This window comes from Coturnix japonica, chromosome 19, assembly GCF_001577835.2.
Source record: "Coturnix japonica isolate 7356 chromosome 19, Coturnix japonica 2.1, whole genome shotgun sequence".
Taxonomy (NCBI): domain Eukaryota; kingdom Metazoa; phylum Chordata; class Aves; order Galliformes; family Phasianidae; genus Coturnix; species Coturnix japonica.
In genome coordinates, this window is record NC_029534.1 from 3,876,369 (window position 1) to 3,895,566 (window position 19,198).

Consider the following 19,198-nt stretch of genomic DNA (forward strand, 5'->3'; position numbering starts at 1 on the left):
CACGAATGTTTCCCCGTCTCGTGGTTACGTGTTCTCTTTGTGATGCTCTTTGTGGGCACCCTGTGATTCAGGAAGGGAAGGACGGAGATTGACAGTGTTATTTAACAGCAGCTTTTAGTGAAGTTTGGTGTGAGAAGGAGCATCGTTCCGGGCTACAGCTCCTGAAAGGAGGTGGGATTGAGGAGGGGGTCGGCTTCTTTTTCCATCTAACAGTGATAACGTGAGGGGCGATGGCCTGAAGTTGTGCCAGGGGAGGGTCGGGGTGTGTGTTAGGAATGGTTTCATCTCCAAAGAGCACAGCTGCACAGGGAAGGGGGGTCACAGAGCCTGGATGGGGCTGTGGCACTGAGGGCTGTGGTAGGTGAGCGCTATGGCCGTGCCACCCTTGGGGCACCCAACTCCAGCTCATATGAAATAGCCATTTTTTTTTCCGGCTGATATTTGAACACGTAGCGCAAACCCTCTCGCAGGGCTGCGGCGGGGCCAAGCGGGCCTCGGGGGGGAGCCCCACACCGGGCCTTGTGCTGTAGCTCCGCCCGCTCTGAGGCTGAGGGGCCGGGCAGGGCCGCGCATCTCCACCACCGCCATAATTTTGTCCGCCCCGAGCCGCCGTCATCGTGGCCGCCCGGGGTGAGAGGTGACGGCTGCGTCCCCGGAAGCGGCGGCGGCAGCGGAGGGAGGAGGCGGAGGGTGAACGGGCCGCGGCGACGGACGGGAGCGGCCCTCCCCGCCCCGCAGCCCCCGGCAGGGCAGGGCAGGAGGATGCTGCACAGCCCGGCCCGCCGACCCTGAGACCCGCCGCCTCCGGGCCTCCATCCGCCCGGCCCGGCGGCATCTTCACCCTTCGGGCGCCGGTAAGACGGGGACGGGATGGGATGGGATGGGATGGGATGGGATGGGACGGGCCGTGGGGTCTCTACGGGCCTTCCCTGCGGGGCACTGTGTATATTTGCGTTAATGAGCAGCGATCCTGCTGCTATTTTGTCTTTATTTCTTTATTTTTTCCCTGTCGCGTTCTCTTTCTGCTCTAACCTCTATCGGAAGGTGTTATTCGTTTTTAAAAGCAATATTTCTTGTGCTGTACCGTGCTGCGTGTCCCAAATTCGGACCCATCATAAGCACAGAACTGCACATGGACACCATGGGAGCACTTCAATTCCAAGGGGATGAACTGACAGAGCCCAGGGCTCCCTGCCTCTTATTCCTCCTCTCCTTTGCACTTCAAGGCTCTGCCTTCCTCAGGAGATGCCCTGAAGTTTCCTCTGCCTCTGTTATCTATTTTGCTCTGCCTATGTTTTGTGGGACAACCCGTGGCTCTGGCTGTGAATCCCTAATGCTGCTCTCTGCATCCTCGTTGAACTTGAAGGAAGTTTTGTGATGTGTAACGTGTCCTGAAATACAAATGGTATTTAAGCCTGCTTTTCCCAGTCAGTTATTAACGTGGTTTTATAAGCAGTTGGTGTCTGAGTAAATCGGTGTTGGATGTGCTGCTGCCAGGCTGGGAGCGTGGGGTGGCTGTGGGCTCATCCTGTGCCATACATCGACCTGCAGCACCTGCACAATGGGGGACAGCATTGCCAGTGGGGATAGGAGTGGAGAACTGAGTGCTCTCTGACCCCTCATTCACTCCCCCCGAGGTGGATTAAGGCCTCTGCAGCTCTGTTGCTTCCCATGATTTGAGGGGTGGCTCTGCACAGAGGAATGTGATTCTTTTCCACTTGAAAGACAAGAATTGAACCACCACCTGACGGGGCAGGATTGTCTCTGTGCTGTCAGAGTGGGGAGCAGGGCAGTAACTGTGTGACCAGGTGTCCTTCATGTGGGCAGGGGCTGGGACTGCATCGTCCCAAGGCAGAACTCAGACCCAGGGCTGCAGCTCCACTGCCTGCCAGTTCAACTTCTTTTAGACACAATCCTGCTTTTCCCCACTTCTTTGGGCCAGGTGTGGATACCGACACAACGTTACTAACCCAGCTTTGATATTTGATCTTGCTATCAGCTCTTACCTACATGTTTCCATCCTTTTTGCCATATTTGCACTCTTTTCCCTCCTCTGCTCCTGTCTCTCTTAGCAGTCAGCATTACCCTCTGTCCACATTCAGAGCTCTGCTTTGCCATTTATTTCCACTAACACCATTTCCTTAGTTGTCATTGTTGGGATTCAGGCTGCAGACCTGTCTGCTCTCTGTCTCATTACAGCTCTCATTACAAACTGTCTGAAAAAGCTTTTTTTTTGGGCATTCTTACTGTAGACTTCCATACCTCAATCCTTAATGTGTAGCCTTAATGAAGTCAACCATTAACCTGCATGCACTGTTTGCTAAACCAGTGTGTGTATTAAAATGTTACTGAGATTTTCATTGCTTCCTGAGCAGAACCTTCCTGTGAACTGTGGGTTTTTAGGCTGCCATTAGTACCATAAACATAATATGTTTTCTTATATGGAAGTTTTTATGACTGAGCAGATCCTATACAAATAAATCATCTGCCTTTTGCTTATCCCACTCCTAGGCTGTCATATGTAGGAGCTGGGCTGATAGTTGGGCTAGATGATCGTATTGCTCTTCCCAACCTTAACCATTCTGTGATATATCATTTGTAACATATAAATTTCAGATGTGAGGACTTTGAAGTTCTAATCTATTTCATGTTACCCTGCTGTTACGCCGCAGTCTGCGTGATCCAGACTATAAGTCATGCTGTAAGTCATCACTTTGGCTTCTAACAGTTGGAAGGTTTGAGAGATGCCCAAGCCAGAACTCTTGCATATGAAAACACACTCTTCCCGTCACTCAGCTGGTTGGCAGACAGGGCTGCGTTCTGCACTTTGGCAGCAAAATGGCTGTTTTCAGGCCGAAGTTGGGTTCGCTTTTTATTTGACAGCTGTTTGGATGAGTCAAAGGTTGTAGATAAACGTTCCTTTTTGGTTTTTTAACCCCTCTGTCCTTATCGTGTTTTCTGCCTTTGACAGAAGTTACATACAGGAGGTTGGGTTTATGAGATTTGGTGTTCATTGGAGCCTTCAGGTTGACTCTAAGGATCACCAGATTGCTTCCATTCTCTGCCTTTGTTTGATGGGTGGAGCTGAGATGTTTGCTGGTTCCGTAGCTCTTGAGGATGTCGAAATGTTTAATTGTGCTTCAAAACGTGTTTCAAGAGGTGGAAAAATACACTTGGTGCAAGTATGAAGGGTTTGGCTCTGTTGAGTCCCAGGGCTCTCACACTTATAATCTGCTTGTGGAATGACCCCATTACCACAGTCATATCAGGAAATAATCTCCTTTTCAGCAATAATGCTCTCATGGTCATTCAGCATCGTGCAGCATCTTTGGTCTGTGCTCCTCAGTTGGCCATTTCCATGGCAGTGTTGTGTGCTTCCTCCTTTCTGGGAATGTTATCCCTTATCAGGAAAGATATATATGGGATGGAATAGGCCTGAGGACACGCAGATGTTGCCATGAGCCTGCTGTGCTCGGGGTTATTGTGCTTCCATTGCTGGAAGGATACCAGGGGATGTGATCTCCTGTCCTCGGTAAGCCTGCCTTGCTGTTAGTCTTCTCCTTGCTGGAGAGTCATTTGTTTGAGTTGGAAGGAGCCCTTAATGGTCATCCAGTCCAACTCCCAGAGAAGACCAATGGCATTTCCTCTGAGGCTGAGGGATGGAAGGAGGGCAGGAGAATCAGCTGTAGGGGAAAGCATTGTGCACGTGGATTCCTCAGTCCCAGGGCAGAAATGTCAGCAAGCCAAGCAGCTTCACCTCATAGTGTCCCCATATGGCTCCTAAAAGATGAACTGAAAAACCCCCTTTATTTTATTCTTCCATAGCCATCAGTATGGAAAATGGCGATGGGTTGAAGGTTGGACTTAATGATCTTAGTGGTCTTTTCCAACCTTAATGGTTCTATGCAAAGTAAGTCTTCCTATGACGTAAGTGGGAAAGCTCTCCTTTTTATTTCTCTCCCAGCTGCGTGTTTTCTGCTAAAGGCTGGAAATGTTTTGATTGAAGAAAGGAAAATATTTATCTTGCAGCTTGCAGCGGTTTAGGTGCTGAGCATTCCTTTCTGTTTGAAGAGAAGGAAGCCAAATTAAATCCAAGATAATTTTGGTGCCCGCTGCTGTTTACTCTTCTGAAACGAGGAGTGCTTTGCTTTGAGATCAGCGCTGTGCCTTTGTGTATCACTCATGAGCAATCACAGCTCAGCTGATTTGTGTTGAAGGGTTTTTCTGGCACAGAACATCACTTTGGATCAGGGTGGTTAACCCTGAGCTGACCCATGCCCAGCACCCAGAGCGGTGCCTCTTGGAGAACATAATTGATCATAAAAACAAACTGCAGAGTGAGAGTGATGTGCTTTTAAATGCAGAGAGATGGGCAGATGTGGAACACGGAGAAGGGGAAATATCTTGAAGGAAATGAGTTGATTCGAAGCTCTCTGTACAAAAGATGTTAGGCAACATCGTGGCAAGAGACGTGCAGAAGTTATGTCATGTGTTTACTTTCATCCCTTTGAAATTCATCTGTTGTTTTTTCCTTTTGGCAGCGGTAGTTTTGGTCCTAATACCTGTATTAACACAACACGAGGTCCTGTTGTCACTGTGGGTTGGGCTCATTTGATACTGAATCCCCACAAAGTGAATTTCTACCCTTCTGCTGTGGTTTAATCCATTCACTTTTTGGTCTTAGCAATGGACATCAGGATTTCCCTTACCGGTAATTTACTCTTGAACAACTCACAGGTCTATATCAGCTATCACCTTTTCTCCGTACCCTTTTAAGTACAAACCAGGAGCGATTGCTTGTGCTCCTTTCCTGAGGTTGCTGTGTTAACCCCTGGGTTATCGTGGTGGAAAAGTGCCTTAAACTGCAGAACCAGAGGGAGAGCAGCCGGCAGCAGCGCTTCGGGCCTCTCTCTCCATTACTTATTCATTCAGCTAAAAGTGAAATGTGATCTTGTTTCCCTGACCTGCCAGGAGGTAATAGCATCCCGTTTCTTTTCTGAACCGTGTGAAAGAGAAATGGAAGTTTCAATGGCATCCTTCAGGTTATTCATTTACTCAGGGGAAGCTGTGAGCTCCGAGGAGAGGCGCAGTCGCTCTGTGTTCCTAACCAGGCTCAGCAGAAGGGAGCAGTATCAGTGGATGGAGCATTACCTGAACCCACAGCTGCTGTGGGAGCACACAGTTTGCTTTCTCCTCACACAAATTCATTGGTAATTAATGCTGTTCAAACATTGTTTTCCTAAAAATCATTTCTTGGGGCAGCAACGATGCTGCTCCTAATTCCGCTCTGCACAAGCTGTGTCCAATTGCTGTTTTCATGGCAGCTCGGGTATTAAAATCCACAGTCATTTGCTTTTCTCTCCGAAGGCACATTACGGTTCAGCTTACAGCTTTTTCTAATTGCTTGCAAAGCTGCTGACTTGTGGGGGCACATTAAGCAACCGACGCTGGTAAAGCTGGTGATCTCTTACATAAAAATATTAGCCCCGATATTTTTGTGTGCGTGCTTTTCAGCACATCGGCTTTTATGGCCAAGTTTAAACCCTCTGGTAAAAACAAGAACCCTAATGGAAAAGTTGGAAGCCCCTTTAAAAGAGGATCACGGCACTGCGTGTGCTCTGGGTGACGTTCAGCTTTGATTAATGGCTGTAATAAAGCTTGCATCTGTGTTGTTATTTTCCCAAGGAAATCCAGGAGGGAACACTGAATACAAGCCTGCTTTTGGTTTGTCTTTTTGATCTATTTCCATCCCACTGTGCTTTTAGATGAGCTGCTGGGTGGGTTTAATGAGGGTAGGAGATGGGCTGCCAGCAGGAGGATGGGAGGCAGGACATGCTGAGCAGCCCCAACATGGGACATCCCAACGGCAGCACTCCTTGCCCCCCTCTGCCACCTCCAAGGCTTCTCTTGTGGAGGTGCTGCTGCTCCTGGATGAGGACAGCAGTCCTGGTAAGGTACATGCTTGTCATCGCCTCTCACCTTTCCTTCCTTCCCTTCTCTCTGCTTTCTCAGCACTGTGCAGGACACGAGGTGTTTGCAGCATCCCATCCTTGGTGCTCCCAGCTTTCCTGGGCTTTGCAGAGGGGCTGAAAAATGGTGTGAAAAATAAACCCAGGCTGTGACCTTGTGCTGTGCAGTGAGCCCTGTTGCCCTGTTTCAGCAGGGTTCTCTGCAGTGTGTGGGCTGCAGACAGGGATGGCTCTATTCTGTGTTAGCTCAGGGCTGCCTCACACACCTCATGATCTCTTCTCTGGAATGATAATGCAGATTTAGTCGATGTTTCTGCTGTCAGAAACGAACAGAAGAAAGTTGCAGTTGTTGTATGTGGTGGGATCTGAAGAAACTTTGGAAGCTTGTCCTTTTCCTGCTCTTGCTTTCTTATGGCTCCCTGTGTCAGAGCACCGATCTCACTCTCCCTCCTCCAAACCTGTCCCCCTGCATCCTTCCACTGGTCAGGCTCCAGCTGGGCTGGAAGTGACATGTGCTCCTGATAAGAGTCAATGAGAACCATACAGACCTGCAGGCAGCAGTCCCCAGCTTAATTAAAGGTTATCAGATCCGTATGAATGCTCAAACATTAACCATTTCAGTGCTGAATTCTTCAGACAGTGGTCTCAAAGCTTACTTTTTCCTGGGAGTTTTTAGGGCAGGAGGTGTGTAACTAGGAATAGCCACCTTCCTTATGGATGTAGTTGGGGTTAGAGCCTTTGTAACACATGCTGTCAGACAACAGTAAGGTTTACTTCACCTTGGAGTCCTCTCTTTGTTCAGACTTTAGCAGAAGTTCCCTGGCTGTTTGAATCAAGGAGCTGTGCTCTTCTCCCCACCAGTGCTGTTTTTAGCTGTTTCTGACAGCAGGATTCCTGATGCAGAAGCTTAAAATACCCCTGAGCTGCTTCTCGATCCCATTTTGAAGGTCCTGTTCTTTAGGGATTGGGGGGAAGAGAGGTGTTTTAAGGCTTCAGCTTAGACTTGAAGAGCAGTTGAAGAAGTGATGTGCGCAGTTTGATCTGTGGGGCTGCATTACAACCTGCATTTGAGGAGTCTGAATATTACTGGGGTTAAAGAGTTGCAGTATATTCTGCATGGGTAAGTGGGGAGGTGGCTGGTTTCATTGCTCATCACCAATATCTGTGATAGAAGTTGTTCTCATTTCTTTTCCTGGGGAGCAGAGGATGGTGAGGTTGAATGTATTTTGATTCATGTGAACAGGGTTTGATTTGTTTTATCTGAGACATACCAGCTCTGTGTTCAGTGACCAGTAGTAGAGTTATGTCATTTAATCTCCTTTTTAGTATGCAGTTTGATGCTTTATTGCCAAACTTCTGTCTTTGCTATTGGACCACCCCACCATGAAGTGTACACAGCCCAGTCACTGTTGTGATGTTCTTTCTTTTCCAGGTGAACAATCAGAATAATGTTCAACATAAACCTGTTGGAGAACCTGAAGGTTTACATCAGCAGCCGACCTCCTCTCGTGGTGTTTATGATCAGTGTAAGCGCTATGGCAATAGCTTTTCTGACACTGGGTTATTTCTTTAAGATCAAGGAGATCAAGTCACCAGAAATGACAGAGGTACGGTACAAAAAGTTCCTGAGTGGAAATACTCATCTGTAAAACATTCCCAATGCTAATGAATTCTGTTTTCCCCCCTGAGGAGCCCTTTTAGGGAAGTACACAGTCCTATGAGAGACTGTCTTTGATATACTCCCTGCTGATTTTACTAGGAAACTGACATTGGTGTGAATGTTTGAATAGCTTATTTTAGTTTCAGGGTGAGGCCGAATCATCTGACCTGGATCTTCTTTAGAGTGACCAGGAGCCTTTCTTTTCCTTAATCCCTTTTGTCAGCTAGTTTGTTTGTGAAACTTCTGATCTTATCTAGCACTGCCGTTCCATAATGAGGAAAGCCTTGTTGGAAAGTGCTCATACTTTGAGCGTGGTGAGAATGGACCGAGCCAGTAGATTCCTTCTGGAGTTTAAAGGAGGATGTTCCTCTGCTGCACCAAGCAGCAGCCAGGCAGTGGTTGGGATTGAGCACCAGACATTCATAAACAACGTGCCCATTTTTGAGATGGCCATGGAGGTGTTTGTGCTCACTTCTGAGCTGTGTAATTCACATTGAGTGGCTTGGAACTGCAGCTAGGTGGTACGTAGCAAGGTCTGTGCTGCAGGAGGGGCAGCCTGATGTTAACTTGCTGATCTGGGCTAAATCTTTGCATTTGTTTTAAGGACTGGAATACTTTCCTTCTGAGATTTAATGATTTGGACTTCTGTATATCTGAGAATGAAACCCTGAAGCATCTCATCAATGATACCACAACTCCAGAAAGTACAGTGACCAGCGGGCAGGCCAGATCTTCCACACAGTCCCCACAGACTCTTGAGGACTCCGGCCCCATCAACATCTCCGTTACAATCACTTTGACACTGGACCCACTCAGACCTTTTGGCGGATATTCCCGCAACATCACACATCTAAGTTCCACCATTTTTGGACACCAGATTGGACTCTCAGGTATGCAAGACTTGGCTTCTATGAGTTTGAATGATAACCTAAACTCTCCAGTGTCATAAATTAGAATTGTTAAGGTTGAAAAGGCCACTAAGATCATCCAGGCCAACCACTGATCACTTAGTCCAACCATCAGCTTTAGCCTTGAAAACGTATATTTACCTCCAAAAATGTGTGTTACCAGATGTGTTGTGAGTACAGTCCTAAGCAGAGCCCTTTACTTGTTTGCTAGGGAAACTTTTCCCTGCATTCAGGGTGGGAAAGAATCTTCAGATTTACCAGGATGAGGCTTCGCAGTGTGGAGCAACAAACTTAATGACAATGCAGGTTTATTTTGAAGCCAAAAAATTCTAAGCAACAAAAGCCTTCAACAAGTGACTCTTTGGAGAGTTGTGTCTTCTAAGAAATACAGAGTATATCTCAAGTGTGTACAGCATCCTAATATTGCAGACAGCAACAAATGCTTAAAATTTCTGTGGTGTGAAGACCTCTTACGTGGCTGCTCTGACAGTTTTGGCAGGATATTATACTGTTAATAATAGAACCTTAGTCAATGTAAGCTTTTTAGCCAAGGTTGCACTTCATAATCATGTCAGAAGGTGTCTTTAGCCCCAGGGATCTGGAAAGAAACATGAGCCACAGCTGTAAGTCTGTGTTCCTATATCATGTAGTATTATTTTGCTTTATGAGCTATCAGATGCAAGTTCCATTTCAAGTAGCCTGGATTTGTTTTCTGTATGAGAACGAATGGAGTACAATACTCAGTCTGCGGTGCAGTATCTGTTAGCACAGAAATGTGAACTTCTGAAAAAGCAAACTGATGCCCTCACTCCTTTTGGGAGCAGGAGAGATTAGACAGGCCAGTAGCTGTTGGCTTTTGTTGCTGCTCCTGGGTTGGTTTTGTTGGTTTGCTTAGCAGTTTCTTTGTTTGCAGCAGCTTTGTTTCATTTTGTTTATTTGGTTTTACTTGGTTTTAAACAGTCTCTTTGCTTTCTGCATTGTTAGTAGAGATGCCTGGGTGACTTCAAAGGTATAGACTCAGGGTAGGGTTGCCTTCTTGATCAGTTGCACGCTGTCCTTATCCTAGTGATTGTTGCTCAGATACTTTTGTGATTGAAAACCAGCTTTCTTCCTCTCCTCTCTTTCTCAAAGGCAGAGAATCCCACGAGGAGATAAACATTACCTTCACACTGCCGGCTGCCTGGAATTCAGACGACTGTGTTCTTCATGGTCACTGCGAGCAGGTTGTGTTCACAACCTGCATGACTGTGACAGCAGCCAGCAATGTATTCCCTGTCACAGTGTAAGTGGATTTTACACACTTTCATAGGCTGGTTGCTGGGAGATTAACCTCTCGGCAGCTTCTCTGAGGCTGGCACATCCTGATGGATGATGTTGTGACTGTGTAAATGGTGTGCCTGCTTTCCTTCCCCCATTGGAAGAGCCCTGTCTCAAGTCTGGAGGGTGTTTTGCTGTCTTTTAACAATGCTAGATTTTTCAGAGGGTGTTTTGACTCCAGGCCTTTCAGCATGCAACCTGTGATTTAAACTTTAGTAGGAACAACAGAATCAATGAAATTTAAGATATCCTATAATGCAGTTTCTCTGCCTGGTATGAGAGCTGAGGCTTCACTCGGAGGTTCTTATCCTCTTCCCTGCTGAGAGATCAGCAGAAGCTGAATGTTGCTTTGCTGCCAAACCCACTAAGCACAGCTCTCTCATCAGAATCATTTCCCTTTGTCTCCTCTGAACCCCTGACACGGTGCAGTGTACTCAGGAATACCATCAGACAGGTTCTCTTGACTGTATGAAGCCATATAAAAGCCATGTTTTTTCTAATTAAGCTGTGCGGTGTTGGCTTACTGGCACAACATGCAGTTACATTCTAATGTTAGGATAGTAATCATATGGTTTTATAAACTCTTTTGGCTAATCATTGTGGGGTGTTGTGTTTTTTTTTGCTGTTTTGGAAGATCCAGAGTAAAACTGTTTTATGCAGCTGTGAAGACTTAGGCATGACTCCATTTTGTAAGTTAGCCTTTCTGAATGTAGATTGAATGGCAATTAGTGTGCTAATTATTTCTGTTTTTCTGCAGTCAGCCACCACATTGTGTTCCTGAAACATACAGCAATGCTACGCTTTGGTACAAGATCTTTACCACAGCAAGGGACTCTAATACCAAGTATGCACAGGATTATAACCCCTTCTGGTGTTACAAAGGAGCAATCGGAAAAGTATATCATGCTTTAAATCCCAAACTAACTGTTATAGTTCCAGATGTAAGTGCCACAACATTTCTTTGTCTTATATTGAGTAAATACTTAGCTGTAGCTTAAGTGAATATGATTCTGTTCATGTCCTAAGACAGTCAGATGTAGTGATGGCTTACTGAGTAGTGCAGGGGCTGAGACAGAGCTAGGTGTGCTTTAGCTGTGGTGGGTGTGATGCTCTTTGTGTTATCTCCATGCCTCTTACAGCTTGTAATAACCAGCTTTTATGTTCTGAAGTCATTTGGCAAAAAGCACTGCTGGTGTTTGGGAAGAGATCTCTAGGACAGATTTTTAACACGAGGAGCATTTTGGCTCTTTATGTGCCACAATCAGTTTCATTACAATGCCAGCCTTGTATAGGGGAGAAAGCTGATTCATGAAGTAATTTCTGTGCTGATCTGGTAATTATTGCTTTAATAGAAAGTGTCAACTACTGGTGCATTGTCAGTGAATGGTTTTAATTCCCTATGCAGGATGATCGCTCTCTAATAAACCTACATCTCATGCATACCAGTTACTTTCTTTTTGTGATGGTGATTACAATGTTCTGCTATGCAGTTATTAAAGGCAGACCAAGCAAACTGAGGCAAAGCAATACAGAATTCTGCTCTGAAAAGGTGAGTCTGTGTAATAACAAAGTACTGACTCTGATAACACAAAGCCTCCTTTTGTATGTACTGCAGACTGGTTGTTCTTATCTCTTGCAATGTAGATTGAATTCCTTTTCAAAGGGACACGAGGTGGGCAGTAAGGAAAGGTGCTGCAAAATACAGATGAGTGCTGTGTAGATCCCCAGGTAGATTTCTCTCCTGCAGAGGTGGATTAAATGCAGTTCAGTCAGTGCCATAATGTGACTCTGCTGCCCCAATTCTTGTGTTATTATTTTGTATGTTGCATTGAATAGATGGCACCAAATGGGTTTATCTTTCACCACAACTAACTGAAAGCTTTGAATAAAATATACTACGTATTTCTAGTGGTTGCTAATCAGAACTAAAGCAACCACAAAGGTACTGAAACAGTCATTATTCAGTAGTGCATTGGAGAGCTGCACATTGCTTGCAGGATTAAATATGAACGTGTTTATTGTTAAGTAGGAAGTGAATGTTGGCTCCTTTTGATCTCAGTGACGTTGTATAGTATAAGCAGTTTTGTTCTGTATTGTTTTTAAACAGATTATGCAAAGTACAAAACATTTTCAGACTCACTTTGATCCTTTCCAAGTTAGACTTTCAAGGTTCTTTGTAAAGCTGGAGGGCAGATATGCCAGCTGTGTGGAGATAAGCAGTATCACTGGTTCCTGATTAAGAATTTGACTTTAACGAACTGTTTTCTTTCTCTTTTGTTTAGGTTGCTTTGTCAGAAGCATAATCCATCCTCTCATCTTAACTGAGAATGACTGAGAACCGTAATCATTGCCTGCTGAACCCAGAATGGGTCTTAACACTCTGTGAATACATTACCTTGCAATGTTGGTTTATTCCAACCAAAGACATTTCAAGTGCCTGTAATTGATTTGTACATATTTATAAAGGTATATTCAGAATAGGTCAGATGATGCACTTGTTCCGCATTGTAGTGCGGCCAGAAGCGTTCAGTCTTTACCTGTGGACATAGCTGAATGTTCGTGTAGATACGTTTAGTGATATGGCTACATATAGTCAGAGCAAGATATTTTTGTCTAGCTGCATCTGGGCAGGTTAAGATGCCTTTGCAAATGTCTCAAACCAATGGATCTTTGTTATTTGCCCAATGATATGTACAGTGTGTTTGAAACAGTATGCACCTTTGATATAATACTGCATTTCCAGAGCCACCAATCGACTACATGAGTTAAATGTGTGTTTGTGTGGCCTGATACCTTCTTCCATTTGCTCCTTGCTTGCGAGAAAAGATATCAACAGTTTTAGTTTAATTTTTTTTTTGGAGAAAAGAAATACATATACACATTTTAATAGTGCTGTATTTAGGACAAACTTGTGCTTTTATTCCTAGTAAAAACTTAAGAAGTGAAGTCCCATTTTAAAATCTTTTCTTATTGAAAACTAAGTTGGATTCTTAGTGTTGTTTTGGTTTTGTTTCCATTTGGCCTGCTGAATACCAGGGGGTCAATCAGCACTGAGACTGCCTGGGAAGCTTTCTGCTTGGCCTCCCATCCGCAGCCCTCAAACCCGGAACGTGCATCTGTGCTGCAGAGCAGCTCTCTGTCAGCCTTCTTTCTACAAAGTGACACTGGGTAAAAAGATGCATAAAGATGCATTGTGCTGTCTGTCTGCCGGGGCTCTGCACAGCCTCGGGCGAGTGCAAATAATGAAAGGAAAAAGAAATCCTGTCCTCTGTTACAAAGCCTCACTCTGGGGCTCTCCATCCATCTCTGAAGGGCAGCGGAAAAATGACACTTTTATAAGCTTAAGCCAATCTCCATTTAATGCTGTCCACTCAGGGGAAGATGACAAGGAGGGAGCTAGGGCTGTCGTGATCAAGGTCAAAGAAACCACACAGTGAAACTCGTACAGTTCTCTGTGTCCGTTCTTCAATCAGAGGAGCTTTATTATGTGTATTTTTCCCTTTGCCGTTCTGGCTTTTGCTTTTTATTTCCCTCATGTTATTCAGTAACCTCATTAATTTTCAGGAGTTGTGGTTTTCCTGCAGACATTTCCACCACTGCTTTTAAAATCTCACTGGTTGCCTTAATTGACCTTTCATCTTCACTTTGTAGTGTAGGTCTGCAAAGAGACACTTATGGGTTCTTTTCTCTCTCTCTTCCTTTGGCAAATTTCACTCTAAACTACACAAAACGACTCAAGTCAAAATCTTACAGTCTCCGTTGTGCTGGCATAAGATTCTTAGTTTATTACCAATAGACACTATTGTGAATGGTACCCTGCTGGTCTGTGGGCCTGTATTTGTAGGACTTCAGCACTCAGTTCGTTTGCTTCACATGCTCTGAAGAGCAGCCAAGTGTTGCACTTTTTGATCAGAATGTTTCCATTCCTGAATTCAGTTACTTAAGCAGTGGTAACTAATATATATTTTTTTCTCCAGTGATGTTAAAGCAAAGCTCAAGAGGTGGCCCAGTTTGAAGTCTAGGGATAAAACAAAGCTTCCAGTTTTCTCCTGATGCTGCTTGGGGCTGATATTGCTTCATTAACATGGGTCAGTGAGGAGAAACAGCTTCTTATAGAAACTGTCCGAGCTGTTCCTGATCCATGCAAACCACCTTCAGCTTTAGTGCTGGCTGTGAGAGTTGCCTGTGAGAGTGGCTTGATGTGGGGACCAAAGGCAGGAAGAGGAAAGAGATCAGGCTGGTGCTGCAGGTGATAGAAATACCTGATAGTGACTCCTTTAAAAGGACAAACCCACCTCCAGGTGTCCCATTTACAAATCAGTCTGTTGGGGTAAAACACGTATGTGTATATATGTATATGAATCTGGTTTTGCTATTTGCTAATGAGAGGAGCCTGCTTTGTGGTTCATCACCCACTGTATGGAAATACGGAGGAATACTGAGATTGTGAGCAACGAAAGCAAAAGGGGAAATGTTCAAGAGCTGCTTTTGGCCTTAGTTTTCCCTTTGCCCCATTATTGCAGCGGGGAGGAAGGAGTCCATCAGGTTGGGTTGCTGCAATCCTGAGGAATATCAGGTTGTTCCTAGGTGTAAAAACAAGTTAAATGCAGCCAAACAGAAAAATAAGAACTTAAATATTAGAGTTCAGATCATATTGATCTTTCCTTTGTTGTTGTTGTTGTTTTCTTTTTCTTTTGAACTACGACTTGAATCAGTTTTGATTCTATTTGTACGTGTTTTCTTGTTCTTAGAAAGCTGCCGTTTTCTTTTGCTTTTTTTCTTTGGCATTACACAGAAAATCTGAGCCTTGGTTTCCAACCCTCTGCAGGTGGTCGTAGGGTTAAGATGGCTTGTTTTGTTTTGCTCTTACATTTCACTTGCCTTGTTGCATGACGGTTCATAGCTGATTTGGAAATGACGTTTCTCTCCTAGATTGATTTTGTGTTTGTATGATGTGCATATATTGCTTTGCAGAATAAAAACGATGACGTTTACTCACTTGTCTTTATTTCTCCTCACCAGTTGCTGTGGAGGTTCCATAAATCCTTTGTGTTACGTCGACCCTTGGAAGAAATTGGTAGTGAAGTCTGTAATGGGTTGGAATCTCAAACGTTGCTGTACTTACAGGGCATGTAGAATTGATATAGAGGTTCTTTATGTATTGTGTGGCAGGGAATATAACACTGTGTGGTTGCTATAATGGAGAATTGATGACCTACTTATCTCTGCTGTTGCTTTTTTGGGGCTCTGGTTGTCTTTTTGTCCCTCTTATCAGTCACAGGTGCTTTATTGATACAGTACAGGTCTCTGCTCTGAATACATGGGTGAAGCAAAAGTGGTCTGTCCTTGATGTTGTCTGTGTTCTTGAGGTTTCTGGCTGCAGTAAGGTCCTCTGAAAGGAACCTAAGACAGAAACAAATTCTTGTTTGCTCTGTTCTCAGCCTCCTGCTGGCCTTGGTGGTTATCAGGCCCTCCTTCCCAGCCTCCTTGCTGTAGGTGTTACCCAGCTGACCCCAAACCTGTTCCTGAGCATTCCTCAGTGCCTGCAGGTGGCTTGGGATCGTTAAAGGGCATCTATGGGTGGCTGCTGAAACCAACATAATAGAACTCGTTAAATTCCAGCTCCAATTACCATGCAGCTGGAACAAGCTGCACCTGTGTGTTTTCAGTGCTAGAGAGTAGGAAAGACGTACTTGGGGTTGTCCTTCAAAGCTTGTTACAAGCTGGGCACCGAGTGTCGTGCAGACACAAGGCCAGTGTTTGCCTCTCTAGAGGATGTGGTTCAAAGCATTCAATGCCGTGTTCTGACTCTGGGTGTTTCCAGATGGGGCCTATTCAAATCCTGTGACAAATGGGAGCATTGTTTCAAGGCAAAGCTGTAAAGTTGTTGTAGAGTTTTTGCTGGGGAGAGAAACTGAGAATTAACTGGGGGGTGCGGGTGGAAGGGGAGTGAATTTAACAGCAGCTGTGACAAATCCCTTTGGTCTGGCTTTAGGAAGCCTGGCTGATTCTGAAATGTCTGCCCTGAGTTAGCATTGATGCTCCATGTTAGTGTGCTCTCTGAGTTCATCCATCACTGTGAGTTAGCGGAGCAATCTCCTTCTTGGCCTCTGCTGCTCTCAGTCCATCAGCAGTGAGGAAGAGAAACACAAGGACACATCTGTGCTTGTTTCCAGTTAAACAAACCCTCCTTCATAACTTGTTTGGGAAATGCACACGTATGTTCAGCAAGCTCTGAAGACAAGAAACTTCCTTGAAGAAAATCCTGTTTCTAGAGCTGTTACTGCACAGCATTACACATGAGTGAACTTGCAAGGAGGATCAGCTGTGAATTCCCACCGGGACTAACAATAAATGGAGACAGACAAGGTCATGCTGACCGGGCTGTGAGCACTGATGGAGCTGTGGGTGTCCCTGTGCATTGCAGCCAATGGGACCAGATGGCCTCTGGGGGTCCCTTCCAACTCCATCCATTCTATGATTTAATCCTTTGTCTTTTTTAGAGCAAAGGCTGTTGGGGATAGTTGACAGAGCACCAAAGCATTAAGCTGGGTTCCTTCAGGACCTCTCCTGGCTCCTCATAGCATGAGCAGCCCAAGGGATGACGTTGTGCTCAGGAGTTCTATGTGTAAGTATGTAAGTATGCTGGCAGCTGCTGAAACGTAGGTTGTAAGTTGTTCTCTGCCATCCAGCCTTAATCCAAATGCTGCTAGAGATGAACTGCCTGATGGAAGGAGAGATCTGCAGCAGGGAGCCACAGGTGTGTGTTAAACCCTTTTGGGTCAGTCTGCCTTTAACCAGTGACTTCAGAACTTGATATTTGAGCTCACAAATGTCCTCCTGGAAGATCCCTGAGACTTTGTGTGGACAAAGGTTTCTTTGTGGCCTCTGCTTGACTCGAGCAGCCTTCCTCTTTGCCAGCAGCTCAGGTGTGAAGCACTGACCTTGAGGTGCCCATTAGTGCTGAGAGCAGGTCAGCTAAATGCATGGCAGAAATGCTAAGCATGGTGCAGAGTTGCTGGGTTTGGATCTCTGTTCAGCACTGATGCAGGCAGTGTTCCTGTCCATCAGCACTTTCGATTCCTTGCTTTGCATCGCCAGGTGACTCAGACAACTTGCTTTGTGTTCCTGGGTCTCGGTTTTCACCTTTACAAAAGGGCTTTTGAAGTGCTGTGACCTTGGTGGAGGCTTCCTAACCTGCAGGGTTATGATATGCAATATCCCCTGTCCATCCTTATAAACCCCATATAAACAAAATCACTATCTAGTTGGTCTAAGTGAGTAAGAAACGGGAGGATGTTCATCCTAGGGCTGGATTCTGGTTCCTGCTGTTCCTTGCTCTTTGCTGAGCAGCTGAGGCCGGGTTGCTGCCCGGTTGGTCCATCTGTGTGTGCTACAGGAGCTGCTGATCGCCTCTGATTGCTGCTCAGCTGCCTGGGGGAGGCCGTGATTGCACTGCGGACACCTGAGGCTTTCCTTTCACAGGGGGAAAAGCAGTTGAGGCAGTAAGTTGGTGTGGGTGCAGTGCGAGAAGTGCTTGGAAAGGGGATGAAGCTGCTGGATTCCTCCCAGGTAAGTCTCAATACAGTGGTGGTCATACAGTGGTGGTCATGGTGTGCTGGGCAGGGGGCTTGTCCCGGGTTAGACGTTTGTACGGGTGGCAAAGCTGGGTCCCAGAAGTGTTTTGGGAAGGTGGGCTTTTGTAGGCTGGGAGCTCGGCTGAATGCAGCCGGGACTGGCTGAGCGCTTTGAGCCTGAAAGCTTGCTCGGAGGGGATGCTTTGCGAGGCGATCCCTAGCGAAACCGGGCTGGTAAATACCTAGAAATGGGGGGAAATGTGTTAATTTAGATGTCCGTAGCTTCTGCAAGGAGCACATTTGGTGCTCCCCACGGTGCCACCAGGGGACGCCAGAGCCCGGTTGTTGCTCCGGGAGTTGGAATTATTTGTGCTGTTTTATTGTACATGAACAAAACGGTCTGTAGGAACACGGGGAGCCTTCAGCAATGGAGGTGTCCCGGCAGTGCCCATCGTGGCTGTGTGCTCACACAAGGTGTGGAGCTGTCTGTATGGATCACTTTGAAGCAGTTTTGCAGCAGAAAAACTCTGCCCGGATGTGATTGTGAATGTCCAGAGCAAACAAGTGACCACAGTGCAGTGCAAAGCCCTGGCATGATAAGTGGCCATCGTCATCTCCAATGCTGGGTGCAGCTGGAGGCCAGCAGGGGCCCCGCTGTTGATTAGAGCAGACAGCAAAAGGTTGTGCTTGAGCACAGTGATTGCAAGGAGTCCCCGTTGTTTGGGGCTGTTTGGAGCCCAGCGCTGCTCAGGTTCACTGGGGCAGCACAGTGTCAGGGCAGGCAATGATCCCCCGGCACAGCTGCCCTGAGAAAGTCAAAGTACTTAAAGAAGCTTTTCCCTGTTGCTGAGTAATTGGGATCTGAGCAGATCTGCTGAAAATTGAGTGGCTGAGTATGAACAATGAATAATGCAACCCTGAGTTAATGCGCCAGCTACTGCAGCATCAGGATTTCCCTTCAACTCATTGGTGGCTTCATAGCAGGAGGTAGAGCTAAATCTGAGCTTGAACTCATTGTGGAAATCCAGACTCTGTTATTGGGCCACAATTGGTGAGTTGGAGAGGATGTGGTGGAGCTCTCAGGAGACAGAGATATGTACACAGGGGGCTTCTCCCATGATTGGGTTCTCCAGGTCCCATTTATTGCTGTGCTGGTCTGGCTGCCTGCAGGAGTCTCTGAACTGTGCTGGGTTAGAGCCGAGTGGTCTCTGTTGGCGTGCTGGGAGCATCAACTTTTGTTCTTGATGTGAGTCTGGGGGTAGCACAACTCGGCTGCTATTTCTGGCCAGGTTTCCTGAGAGCAACTTGCAGGTGTTCCCCTGAGAGCTGCTGCATCACAGAACCATTCAGGTTGGAAATGAGCTCTCATATCCCCCAGTCCAACCACAGCCCTCAGTGCCTCATCCCCATGGTTAACACCAACCAGGGTTGGGGATCCCATTGCCTCCTTAGGCAGCTGTGCCAATGCATTCCTAATATCCAGTCTGTGCTGGAACAGCCCATGAGGTGGGGTCTGTCTGTCTGTCTGGGGGCTTCCTGGTGATGCTGGCTGCTTCCAGCTTCTCCCAGCAGGATTTCATGTGACACACAGCTTTGCCAATAAAGTGCAATGAGGATTGCAAAACCAGAGGGTCCCTCATTGCCAAAAGGTTTTGCGAAACACTCCTCCATGGAGCTCTGTGTGTGCTGGAGAAGAGGGTGCTTTGTTCATTGTTCTGTCGGTCCAAAATAGGTCACTTCCAACCACAAGCATCTGAGGGTTTTGTT

General features: G+C 46.1%; 1 protein-coding gene across 3 annotated transcripts; it reads left to right on the forward strand.

The window, feature by feature from the left end:
• Positions 1 to 49: 49 nt before the first annotated feature.
• TMEM248 (transmembrane protein 248) lies at positions 50 to 14,848 on the forward strand. Of its 3 annotated transcripts, none has more exons than XM_015880592.2 (7): positions 50 to 171; positions 7,402 to 7,576; positions 8,234 to 8,519; positions 9,669 to 9,819; positions 10,612 to 10,795; positions 11,260 to 11,403; positions 12,137 to 14,848. In XM_015880592.2, exons 2-7 carry the CDS (start codon positions 7,418 to 7,420, stop codon positions 12,155 to 12,157), a joined length of 945 nt encoding a protein of 314 aa, XP_015736078.1. In that variant the 5' UTR covers positions 50 to 171; positions 7,402 to 7,417; the 3' UTR covers positions 12,158 to 14,848. The 3 variants fall into 3 exon arrangements, with proteins under 3 accessions (XP_015736078.1, XP_015736077.1, XP_032304341.1); XM_015880591.1 differs by lacking the exon at positions 50 to 171 and adding an exon at positions 572 to 854; XM_032448450.1 differs by lacking the exon at positions 50 to 171 and adding an exon at positions 5,927 to 5,949.
• The last annotated feature ends 4,350 nt before the right edge of the window (positions 14,849 to 19,198 follow it).